The 13,621-nt window shown below is 37.3% G+C and overlaps 1 protein-coding gene across 5 annotated transcripts in view; it reads right to left on the reverse strand.

Annotated features, from left to right (window-relative positions):
- LRRC69 (leucine rich repeat containing 69) overlaps positions 1-13,621 on the reverse strand; it is an 80,396-nt gene that overhangs the window by 4,996 nt on the left and 61,779 nt on the right. For 4 of the 5 annotated variants that reach the window (XM_061439405.1, XM_061439403.1, XM_061439404.1 and 1 more), the window contains one exon: positions 9,053-9,232. The exons of the other annotated variant lie outside the window; for it this stretch is intronic. In XM_061439405.1, the coding sequence (XP_061295389.1) occupies positions 9,053-9,232 (180 nt within the window). The remainder of the gene's footprint in view (positions 1-9,052; positions 9,233-13,621) is intronic. 5 annotated transcript variants of the gene reach the window in all.

The following is a 13,621-nucleotide window of genomic DNA, read 5'->3' on the forward strand; positions in this document are numbered from 1 at the left end:
CATATGTTATCTTACATGGAAAAAGAGCCTTTGCAGGTGTGATAAAATTAAAGATCTTTAAAAAAAAAAAAAAAAGATTAAAAGGATCTCAAGATGGAGAGGTTAGCCTGAATTATCCAGGTGGACCCAATTTCATCATAAGGACCACTGAAAGTGGAAGACAGAGGCAAAAGAGAAAGTCCAAGTGATGCGGTCTGAGGAGGACTAGACTTGCCAATGCTGGCTTTGAGAATGGAGGGAGGAGACCATGAGCCAAGGAAGGTAGGTAGCCACTAAATCCTGGAAAGAGTGAAAAAATGGATTCTCTCTTGGAGGAAAGAATCCTCCAGAAGGAATGCAGTCCTCCTGACACTGATTTTAGCACAATAACACTTATATTGGACTTCCGACCTACTAAACTACAAGCTAATACATTTTTGTTGTTAAAACATCAAGATTATTAGAAATTCGTTAGAGCAGCAATGGGAAACGAATACTAGTGTCATGTTCTGAATTAGCAGGACCACGAAAAGCATGACTATCATAGCCACTCTCCCAATTAAGGAATCAAGGCACTCTGGAGCTAGGAGAGATTTTGAATCTACTCACTTCATTGTACAGATGAGGAAACTGGTCCAGATATAATGAGAAGGAAGGTGACTTACCTTAGGCCTCATAGTTAGAGACAGAGACATGACTAGAATCTAAGTTCACTAAACTCTAGATCTTTTTAGTCATAGAGTACCTCCCAGCTTCTTTCTCCAATGTAGTGTTTTGATTAGAGTTTAATGATAATTTACAGAACTGTTTGGAAGAATGAACAGTTATTGGAAAGTGCATATATTTTCAAATAAAGCATAGAAGTTTATTGTTCTGCTATTCTAGTCTGTCTCCAACTGATCGCTAAACATAGTGACTTCAATTATCCACATATCACTTGAAACTCAACATGTCTAAAATGAAACTTGAAGTCCTGCCCCAAATCAGATCCCTCTGGAACCTTCTGGGTTTCCCACATCCAATCAGTCACCACGTTCTGCTCTCCTTCCTCCCTCATGGCGCTTCTATTCCTTGCATTTCTACTTCTACCCCTCACACCCCACCAGGCAAGCACTCTAACAGCTCTCTGTTCTTCAGTTTCTCTTCCCTTCAAACTCCAATTACTCTAGCATAAATGATTCCTTCTAAATCCCAAATGATTCCTTCTAAAATTCTTTTTTATAGCATTGACTCATCCCCACACATTCAGGAGAACTCCATTTCCAAACAGAATCAAGTTCAAATTCTTTATTCTATCATTTCACATGTTCACAGAATTTGACCCTAATATTTTTGTCTCTTTCTCCTACTCTTAGCCACAAATCACCTTAATTGAGTCACTGCCTATAAACATGACTCATTCTCCTCCATACTGTTCTCTTCTCCTAGAATATCTTTCCTGCTTCCTTCTCCATGTATCTGAATTCTAACTATGTCAATGCCCTGCACAAGTTCCAGCATCTGCCTAGGCACTTTGTAGGCCTGACAACCTATAGCAATCTCATCTTACACTTTGAATCCCTAAAGCAACTAGTTTCATTTAACATTTTGAGTTTATAGCTAATGTCTTTTACATCTTCAGAGTTTCAACTCTTAGATTTTAACCATTTGAGACAAACTAGGTTCCCTATTTGTTTGCATGGTATTTAGCATCCAGATTTTCCTGCTTAAAGCAAGGTCTCAAATATTTATGGAATGACTGAAAGTGAAAATGAAAAGTGAAAGTGAAAGTCGTTCAGTCGTGTCCGACTCTTTGTGACCCCCATGGACTATACAGTCCATAGAATTCTCCAGGCCAGAATACTGGAGTGGGTAGTGTTTCCCTTCTCCAGGGGATCTTCCCAACCCAGGCATCAAACCCAGTCTCCCGCATTGCAGGTGGATTCTTTACCAGCTGAGCCACAAGGGAAGCCCTGAAAGTAAGTTTAAAAATACAAGATGAACATTCAGAATGACAACTCCTCTATTCTGCATAAGCACCAGGAATGACCACTCCTCTAAAGTTAACTGCTTCAATTAGGAAGTGTAGCAATATTCAGTTTTGCTTAGGACAGTCCTGGCTTCCTGATTTTTCAGTTATTAAGAATGCTGTCTACTTTTACTCTCAAAAGAATCTTGACTTACATGATATACTATATATGGTCATTCCACCCTTAGGGCAGTTTGGACTGTAATAAGGGCAGAAATCAGAAAGAAAATCTTGCTCATGACTCAGCGACCCATCTAGCCGTGCAACATTCTCTCCAGTACAGAGTGATAACTGCCCTCTCATCACCATCTCTGCATAATCAATGGCTTTTGAGTGTCACATGGAGGTTCAAACATTCTGGTAATGCACAGCAGATAAATGTGCTGCAGTTGAATGCAATTTAAGATTCTTTAGAAGGAAAAAAAAAATCGTGTATACTGAATACAATTGTTAACTCTACCTAGCAGTTTAAGAAAAGAGTTCCTTAAAGGGAAAAGAGAATTCAGTGAATTTCCATAGAAGTAGAAGCAATCAAGAGACAGTATGTGAGATCATTCATGATGCTGTTGCTGTTCAGTAGCCAAGTCATATACCGACTATAGATCACCAGGCTCCTCTGTTCGCCACCATCTCCCAGTTTTTCAAACTCACATCCATGGATTCGGTGATGCTACCTAACCGTCTCATCCTCTGCCACCCTCTTCTCCCAATCAATCTTTCCCAGCATCAGGGTCTTTTCCAATGAGTCAGTTCTTTGCATCAGGTGGCCAAAGTATTGAAACTTCAGCTTCAGCATTAGTCCTTCCAATGAATATTCAGGGTTGATTGACTAGGATTGACTGGTTTGATCTCCCTGTTGTCCAACAGACTCTCAAAAGTCTTCTCCAACATCACAGTTCAAAAGAATCAATTTTTTGGTGCTCAGCCTTCTTTATGGTCCAACTTTCATAGCCATACATGACTACTGGAAAAACCATAGCTTTTACTAGATGGAACTTTGTCAGCAAAGTGATGTCTCTGCTTTTGAATACATTGTCTAGGTCTGTCATAGTTTTCCTTTCAAGAAGCAAGCATCTATTAATTTCATGACTGCAATCACTGTCCACAGTGATTTTGGAACCCAAGAAAATAAAAGTCTGTCACTGCTTTCATTTTTTTATTCTTCTATTTGCTGTGATGGGACCAGATGCCATGATCTTAGTTTTTTGAATGCTGAGTTTTAAGGCAGCTTTTTCCACTCTCCTCTTTCACCTTCATCAAGAAGCTCTTTAGTTCCTCTACATTTTCTGCCATTAGAGTGGTATCATCTGCATATCCGAGGTTGTTGATATCTCTCCTGGCAATCTTGACTCCAGCTTGAAATTCATCAAGCTGGAATCATGCTTGGCATTTCGCATGATGTACTCTGTATATGTTAAATAAGCAGGCTGACGACATACAGCCTTGTTATGCTCCTTTCCCAATCTTGAACCAGTCAGTTGCTTCACACCTGGTTTTAACTGTTGCTTCTTGACCCACATACAGGTTTCTCAGGAGGCAGGTAAGGTGGTCTGGTCCTCTCATCTCTTGAAGAATTTTTCAGTTTGTTGTGATCCACACAGTCAAAGGCGTTAGCATAGTCAATAAAGCAGAAGTAGATATTTTTCTGGAATTGCCTTGCTTTCTCCATGATGCAACAAAAATTGGCAATTTGATCTCTGGTTTCTCTACCTCTTCAAAATCCAGCTTTTACATCTGAAAGTTCCTATTTCATATACTGCTGAAGCTGACCTTGAAGATTTTGAGCATGACCTTGCCAGCATGTGAGATGAGCGCAATTGTACAGAAGTTTGAACCTTCTTAGACATTGTCCTTCTTTGGGATTGGAATGAAAACTGACCTTTCCCAGTCTTGTGGCCACTGCTGGGCTTTCCAAATATTCTGACATATTGACTGCTTTGATTTAGGTCATACCTGGATGGCTTAGAGGTTTTCCCTACTTTCTTCAATTTAACCCTGAACTTTAGTCATGATCTGAGCCACAGTCAGCCAGGTCTTGTTTTTATGATCTCATAGAGCTTTTCCATCTTTGGTTGCAAAGAACATCATCGATTTGATTTTGGTATTGACCATTAATATCCACGTAGAGTCATCTATTGTGTTTTTGGAAGATGGTGTTTGCTGTTGCTAGTGTATTCTCTGGACAAAGCTGTTAGCCTTTGCCCAGCTTCATTTTGTACTCTAAGGCCAAATCTGCTTGTTATTCTGGGTATCTCATGACTTCCTACTTTTGTATTCCAATCCCCTATAATGAAAAGGACATCTTTTTTTGGAGTGAGCTCCAGAAGACCTTGTAGGTCTTCTTACAACTGGTCAGCTTCTTCAGCATCAGTAGTTGGGGCACAGACTTGGATTACTGTGATGCTGAATGGTTTGCCTTGGAAAAGAACCAAGATGATTCTGTCATTTTTAAGACTCCACCCAAGTACTGCATTTTGGACTCTGGTTGACTGTGAGGACTACTCCATTTCTTCTAAGGGATTCTTGCCAACAGTAGTGGACATAATGGTCATCTGAATTAAATCCACCCATTACCATCTATTTTAGTTCACTGATTCCTAAGATGTTGATGTTCAATCTTGCCATGTCCTGCTTGACTCCATCCAATTTACCTTGATTCATGGACCTAACATTCCAAGTTCCTATACAATATTGTTCTTTACTGCATCAGACTTTACTTTCAACACCAAACACACTCACAGCTGAGTGCCATTTCCACTTTGGCCCAGCCACTTCACTCTTTCTAAAGCTATTAGTCATTGCCCTCCACTCTTCCCCAGTAGCATACTGCACACCTTCTGACCTGGGGGGTGGAGGGGAGGGCTCATCCTCCAGTGTCATATTTTTTTGCCTTTTCATACTGTCCATGGAGTTCTCCAGGCAAGAACACTGGAGTGGGGTGCCATTTCCTTCTGCAGTGAACCACATTTTATCAGAACTCTTCACCATGACCCATCCATCTTTGGTGGTGCTGCACCACCTGATTCATAGTTTCACTGAGTTATGCAAGCCCCTTTGCCACAACAAAGCTGTGGGCCATGAATGGCAAGATCATCTATACTCTAACTGTTTTACTGGTTTCCAAATTAAGTGATAAGAAACATTCATGCCATTTCAATTTTTTGAATAAATATATATTACTGTCATGATTATTTACAATTAGAAATGTGGTATCCTTGATCTCCTAAGTGTGTAATTTACTTTAAATTAACTAACCACTGCATAAATATTTTAAAACTAACATTCATTTTCACAGCTGACTGGTTGAAATGATCAGTTTCATAAATGAATGTCAGTGGTATACAAGTAATAATAACTTTTTGTTGCAAAGTAGGATTTTGCTCTATATGTAATGAGTAAAATTATTAAATGCAATCTTATGTTTCATTACTGACGGCTTGTTATAAAAAAGGAATTAAGACTGAAATTTTAATTATTTTCATAAAGTAGATCAGCTTTTTCACTCATGTGTAGTGAAACCTACTCGACTGAGACTCTTTTGAAGGAAGCCCTCATTACATTACATCACTAAATACAGGACTGACAGTTCATATTCCAAACTATTCCCTCCCTAAACTCTTCAACTTTAAAGGAATCTACGAAAATATTAAGTTCAACATAACTATAACTATTAAGTTAACATAACTATACAAAATGAAAACATTGAATGCATATCTTTGGCACTATTTGGAATGCAGTATTTGGAAAGAATTTTATGAGACTATTTCATTGGTAGTACCAAGTACCATCAACATAGATGTTACAATCCAAGTTGGTGGTAACTAAAAAGGACTAATTTTTGTTGTTGCTTTGAAGCATTATATCCTTAGTAGTTAATACTTAAGTATCAATTACTTGAAGTTAATGATAATTCTGTAAATGTTGAGGACTAACAAAACTCAGACGGCAAGAGCTATAACACATGAAAAAGTCAAAGGCATCTGAATGAATTATGGTGAAAGTTAATATTTGAGATTCAGAAAAATTTTTCATCAAATATTTTCCAATCCTCATCTAACTAATTCATAAAATAATTATGGCATAATTTCACATTCACATGAATAGATGCATTACAATTTGATATTTAGTTATTTCTAGATTTTTAAATCAAGAACAAGGCCCATTTGTGATTGTGTCTCCTTTTTCAATATAATAGGAAAGACTAGAGATCTCTTCAAGAAAATTAGAGATATCAAGGGAACATTTCATGCAAAAGTGGGCACAATAAAGGGCAGAAACAATATGACCCAACAGAAGAAGAGATATTAACACATGGCAAGAATACACAGTGAAGTGAAAGTCTCTCAGTCATGTCTGACTCTGTGAGCCCATGGACTATACAGTCTGTGGAATTCTCCAGGCCAGAATACTGGAGTGGGTAGCCATACCCTTCTCCAGGGGAACTTCCCAACCAGGGATCAAACCCAGGTCTCCCACATTGCAGGTGGATTCTTTACCAGCTGAGCCACCAGGGAAGAAGAACTATACAAAAAATATCTTAATGACCCAGATAACCACGATGGTGTGATCACTAACCTAGAGTCATACATCTTGGAGTGCAAAGTCAAGTGGGCCTTTGGAAGCATCACTACAAACAAAGCTAATGGAGGTGATGGAATTCTAGCTGAACTATTTCAAATCCTAAAAGAGGATGCTGTTAAGATGCTGCACTCAATATACGAGCAAATTTAGAAAACACAGCAGTGGCCACAGGACTGGAAAAGGTGAATTTTCATTTCAATTCCAAAGAAGGGCAATGACAAAGAATGTTCAAACTACCGCACAACTGCATTCATTACACATGCTAGCAAAGTAATGCTCAAAATCAACAGCATGTGAACCAAGAACTTGTAGATGTTCAAGCTGCATTTAGAAAAGGCAGAGGAACCAGAGATCAAATTGCCAATATCCACTGGATCATAGAAAAAGCAAGAGAATTCCAGAAAAACATCTACTCTGCTTCATTGACTATACTAAAGCCTTTGACTGTGGGGATCACAACAAACTGTGGAAAATTATTAAAGAGATGCGAGTATCAGACCATATGATCTGCCTCCCTAGAAACCTGTATGCAGGTCAAAAGCAACAGTTAGAACCAGACATGGAACAATGGATTGGCTCAAAATTGGGAAAGGAGTACGTCAAGGCTGTATATTACCACTCTGCTTATTTAACTTATATGCAGAGTACATCAAGAGAAATGAAGGGCTAGATGAAGCACAAGCTGGAATCAAGATTGCCAGGAGAAATATCAATAACCTCAGATATGCAGATGACACCACCCTTATGGCAGAAAGTGAAGAAGAACTAAAGAGCCTCTTGATGAAAGTGAAAGAGGAAAGTGAAAAAGTTGGCTTAAAACTCAACATTCAGAAAACTAAGATTGTGGCATCTGGTCCCAGCACTTCATGGCAAATAGATGGGGAAACAGTGGAAACAGTGACAGACTTTATTTTGGGGGGCTCCAAAATCATTGCAGATGGTGACTGCAGCCATGAAATTAAAAGACGCTTGCTCCTTGGAAGAGAAGTTATGACCAACCTAGACAGTTTATTAAAAAGCAGAGACATTACTTTGCTGACAAAGTCCATCTAGTCAAGGCTATGGTTTTTCCCATAGTCATGTATGGATGTGAGAGTTGGACATAAAGAAAGCTGAGCACTGAAGAATTGATGCTTTTGAATTGTGGTGTTGGAGAAGACTCTTGAGAGTCCCTTGGACTTCAAGGAGATCCAACCAGTCCATCCTAAAGGAGATCAGTGCTGGGTGTTCATTGGAAGGGCTGAGGCTGAAGCTGAAACTCCAATACTTTGGCCACCTGATGCGAAGAGCTGACTTATTTGAAAAGCCCCTGATGCTGGGAAAGATTGAGGGTAGGAAGAGAAGGGAACGACAGAGGATGAGATGGTTGGATGACATCACTAACTCAATGGATATGAGTGTGAGTAAACTCTGAGAGTTGGTGATAGGGAGGCCCGGCGTGCTGCAGACTATGGCGTTGCAAAGAGTTGGACATGACTGAGTGACTGAACTGAACTGTATGCACTGTTGGTGGAAATGCAAACTTGTACAGACAATATAGAAAAAAGTATGTAGGTCACTCAAAAAATTAAAAATACAACCACCATATCATCCATCAATTCCACTTTATTACATATCCAGAGAAATTGAAATCGGGATGTCATAGAGATACCTGCACTCTCGTGTTCACTGCAGCATTACTCACAACAGCCAGGATATAGAAACAACCTATGCATGTCTGTTAACAGACGAATGGATAAAGAAGTTGTGGTGTATATCTATACACCACTGAATGTTACTCAGCTAAGGAAAATAAGGAAATCCTGCCATTCATGACAACTTAGATGGACACTGAAGGAAGTACACTAAGTGAAATAAATCAGAGAAAAAATAAATACTGCACAATAATTTATATGTGGAATATAAAAAAGACAAACTTAGAGAAATAGTAAAGTGATAGTTACCTGACGTTATGGGTTGGGAGAAATGCGGAGATAGTGGTCAAAGTGTACAAATTTTCAGTTATAAGATTAAGTTAGAGGGTCTAATGTACAGCATGGTGATTATAGCTAATACAATATACATATATCATGTTTATGATATATAAGTATACATACGCATCATACATATTTATGATATATATTAGTCATATACACATACATATTAAATATGTATCATATATTTGAATGTTGCTAAGAAAGTAGATTTTAAGTGTTCTCACCACAAAAATAAAAAATGATGATATGTGACAGGATGGAGATGTGGGTGATAACTGTGGTGGTAGTCATTTTGCATTTATAAATGTATCAAATTAACATGTTATACACCTTAAATTTACACTATGTTATCTATCAATTATAAATCAATAAAGCTGGTGAAAAACCCATTATATCATCATAGATGTCAATTCTTAGATACAAATGTAGTTTATATTGATCAACTTAGACAAGGACAAAGAATAAGAGGTGGTCTTATGTTCATATTCATACAGAAAACACCATTTACCTTTGATGGAGGAAAAAACTCAACACATTCCAGCCATATGGTTAAAAAGAACTTCTCACATATTGCACACTTTCTTCCCTGAGAGATTATGCTCCTGACCTGTGGGTACCATTTTATGGCTTTCATTAGGAAAGGATTCTTTTCTGATAGCTGATTCATTATAAATCTTGACGTTATTTCCTATATTAAAAAAGAATATGGTTCCTCAGATTATTCTCAAAATAACTGTTTTATGTTACATTGATTCCCATTTCACTAATTTATATTTTTGGCTTATTCCTCACAGTTTCTGTTAAATTAGTTCTCCATGGTATATATAATGAATTATATTGTCAAACCTGGCATTGTAAGTTTAGTTTTCAGCATATACAAAAAGCAATTTACTTCCATTGTAATATTTCTGACATATAGGAATTCAGATTATAATAAATTTACATTATTAAAGTATAGGTTCAAATTTTGTGTCTCTCATCACAATAGGAAAGGACTATACAAATATTCAGACTAGACTCAAAAATTGAGTCTGTCACATTTACTAAGGTCTAAATCCTTACTACTTAAGCTGCAGAATCAGTAGAATCTGTATCACCTAGAAGCTTATTAGAAATTCAGACTTAGTTGCACTCAGATCTATTGAGCCAGAATCCGCAATTTAACAAGGTTCCCCAGGTATTCTGTATGTGTGTTAAAGTTGGAGAGGTACTAGACTAAGTTATCTACTAAACTGAGTACCTGAATTGAGCCAAATTAGTAAAGAGTATTGATTTCTATTAATCAAATCTTTGAATTCAGTATATATTAAACCTAGCCACATAAATACATACAGAAACTACACTTTAGATAATACCATTACTAAACAATAGAATAGGTGGTGAGGATGGTCACTATGACAATATCACCATCTTAAAATAAAAAATTATAAAATACATATATATCTTCACTGACCAAGCAAACAAAATAAACATTTGATTCATTCCACTAAATGCCCCTCTTGTGCCAAGAGCATGAAGTTCTATGTAAATTTTACAAAAACACTGCATGAATTTTTAATAGTGTATAAGACCTTTTTTTGGCCAAAGTGAAAGATTTCTCAGTGGTATTAAGATAGTCTGTGTGAAAATACAAACATACATACATAAATATACACATACAAACATAACCTTTCACTCATCTATCCCAATTAAAATCTTTAAAAATAATAACAAATCCTATAAATCTCTGTCTCCCTGTTCCTTATTACTCTATCCCTTGCACTCAGCAAACATCTGGGAACGCTGCCTCTGTACAGAAACAGCCCTGAGCATGGGTTCCTTAACTGCCTGATCCTTCAGCAGCATAACCTCCTACACACTTCAGCTTATTCTCTGGGATGGTTACATGATGAAGTCATCCTTTCTGAAAAACTGCCCTTTCACACTAATATTACAGGACTTCTAAATTCAGTGAATATTATCGCTTCCCTCTAATGAATTACACAGAACATAGCTTGTGATTCTGAATGAAATGGTGATTTTAGAGGTAAGTTTTAGCTACCAGAATTCAATGGCTAGTTTCACTATAAAGCCACAGAAAATAGAGAAGAATTCAAACCCAAAATAGCAGACAGTAGAAGAGTCTGCTGAAATACACGGGACCAACGAATAGGTCCCATGAAAAAGACACTGATGATGGGGAGAGATTGAAGGCAAAAGAAGAAGCGGGCAGCAAAGGATGAGATGGCTAGATACCGACTCAATGGACATGAATTTGAGCAAACTCTGGGAGATTTCAGAGGACAGAGGAGCCTGACGGGTTACAGTTCATGGGGTCACAAAAAGTCGGACATGACTTAGCGACTGAACAACAACAATTCACACAGCTGACATTTTCCATTTATGATTTCTGGAACCAATCATGTTTGTTGCACTTGGAATTGTTGCACAACTCTTACATTACCCATTATTTATATCTTTCTCCTACTTGCTGCCAATGTGTTGCTTTGGAAGACTGCTGCTGCTGCTAAGTCGCTTCAGTTGTGTCCGACTCTGTGCGACCCCATGGACTGCAGCCTACCAGGCCTCTCCGTCCATGGGATTCTCCAGGCAAGAACACTGGAGTGGGTTGCCATTTCCTTCTTGGAAGACTAACATATATCATTGAAATGTAAAGTTATTATTTGAAGAAACACACACAAACACATAAATAATAAGATACTTTTGGCATGACCAATAGTAAATTTTAGGAAATTTGTACCATGAAGACACACGCAATGCAGTTTTTCAGAATATACTACTTAATGATGGCTTAACCTCAGTGTTATTTAAAAGTCAAGAAATCGTTTATAGAAAAATAAATTATCCCTTTTGAATAGCTTATATGCTATTCTGTTAGAATATTTGTTAGCTAACTATATGTAGGTCAGAGATTATTTCTATGTTTAAACAATCATAGATTAAAATTAGTTTAAGGTGTTTCTTTTAGTTTTCCTTATACATGTTGATTTGATTTGAATCATAAGGTTATCCTTACATATATTTATATATAAATATTAAAAATCATAAAACATAGAAACAAATGCGAATCAGAAAGAATGATGAACTTTGGAACTGCTGTATGATCAGTTGTTGCTGTATGACAGGCACTAAAACACAGCATCAAGAGCAAAGATACTGAGTCACAGTCAGATATATAAATAAGTGCAAATCGTGTAGCTCTATGACTTACTGCTACTGCTACTGCTAAGTCACTTCAGTTGTGTCTGACTCTGTGTGACCCCATAGACGGCAGCCCACCAGGCCCACCGTCCCTGGGATTCTCCAGGCAAGAACACTGGAGTGGGTTGCCATTTCCTTCTCCAATGCATGAAAGTGAAAAGTGAAAGTGAAGTCGCTCAGTCATATCCAACTCTTAGCAACCCCATGGACTGCAGCCCACCAGGCTCCTCCGTCCATGGGATTTTCCAGGCAAGAGTACTGGAGTGGGGTGCCATTGCCTTCTCTACTATGACTTACTAGTGTGACCCTATTTGACAAGTCCTTAAGTTCTCTGATCTGGAATACCTCACCTACAAAATAGGAATTTTGTTTCCAACCCCACCACACAGAGTTCAGAGAATTAAACTATATATAATACAGGTAAAACTCTGTCTAGCATCTGCTGACAGAGTATACTCTGGTTAGTATATTGTTATAATATAGTTATCAATATTAAATTTTAGTTCACATATCTCCGAGGTAAGGAAAAGTCTTTAAAAATCTTAACCAAGGAATATCCTGAAACAAATCCCTATAGTTTTTGAAAGTCCAAGTAGTTTAATCAGTAATGTTATAATGGTAACCAAATATCCAGTAGAAATGACTTTTACTTAAGTATAAATATAAAATTATAGTAAATTTGTCACCTTTCTAAGAAAAATTCTTAGAGATACTCTCAAAAACAACCAATCATTTATATAAGTAAAAGTCATCGCTCCTACTAAATAAACAAAACGCCCAAACTGTTGTGCTTCTGGGTCCTTAAAGCTTTGAAACTGAGGGAAGAGCTGTTCTCTCACCCTGCACGTGGGCCCCAGACTCAAAGCAGCACTCTTGCTCTCAAGCTCCCTGTAATAGCCCTGCCACCTCGGGCTAACTGTTTATCCAGTCCCCTCCACAGACCAGAATTTCTTCCAACAAGAGACTACCTTTGTTTCCCTTTCCCTCACTTCTGGCAGCCCCTTTCTGAGGCAATACTGCAGCATGGAGTCTGGAGGCCAACTGCTTAGAACGGCATCAGCATTCGAAAACTTACTAGACCTGTGAACTTGGACAAGTGATTTACCTTCTCCAAGGCTCAATTTATCTATAAAAGAGGAATAATAATGGTGTCTTCTTTTTGAGAGTTAATGGAGGACTAAATTAGTTCATTTCCATTAAGTGCTTGGAACAATGCCTTGCCCATGGTAAACATAATAAGTATTAGTTGTCTATTAATATTTTTATTATTACTATTAATATTATTTTATTACCATTGTTCTGAAATGTTTGATTCAAGGAGAACAATTAGGGCATGAGGAATTAAATTTAATACTTCAATTTTAAAATCATTTATAATTAAACTTCAAATAAGTTTTTATTCACATAGGAGAGGGAAATAATACTGTTTATGGAAATATAGACTGAGTCTCTGGAAGAGAATTGGAGAAGAGTTAATCAGCCTTGAAAAGATGAAAGTCCTTTGGCTTAGTGATTTCATTCACAGGGATAATATGGACATGAGAAGAGGATAGCCTTGTTTATAAAGGCCAAAAAGTTATAAGATTTTTAATATCTAAACAGCCAACAGTAGGAAAGTAGTTTAAAATATTCTGGTATAATCGTATACCAGTATATTATTATGCAATCATCAAAAGAGATGTCATGGATGTATTTTTTACTGACTGGAAAAATATTCACAGTATTTTGAGTAAAAAATGAAGTATCTAAATAGTACACAGCTTGAACAAAGCTTTGATATCAAAAACTTCTGGATTTTTGAAAAGTTCTAGCAAAATAAATGTCAGAACAGTGACTGTATCTCTGCACACTAGATTTTTGAGTATTTTTTATCAAT

The sequence above is a fragment of the Bos javanicus genome, chromosome 14 (assembly GCF_032452875.1).
Source record: "Bos javanicus breed banteng chromosome 14, ARS-OSU_banteng_1.0, whole genome shotgun sequence".
In the NCBI taxonomy this organism is placed as follows: Eukaryota; Metazoa; Chordata; class Mammalia; order Artiodactyla; family Bovidae; genus Bos; species Bos javanicus.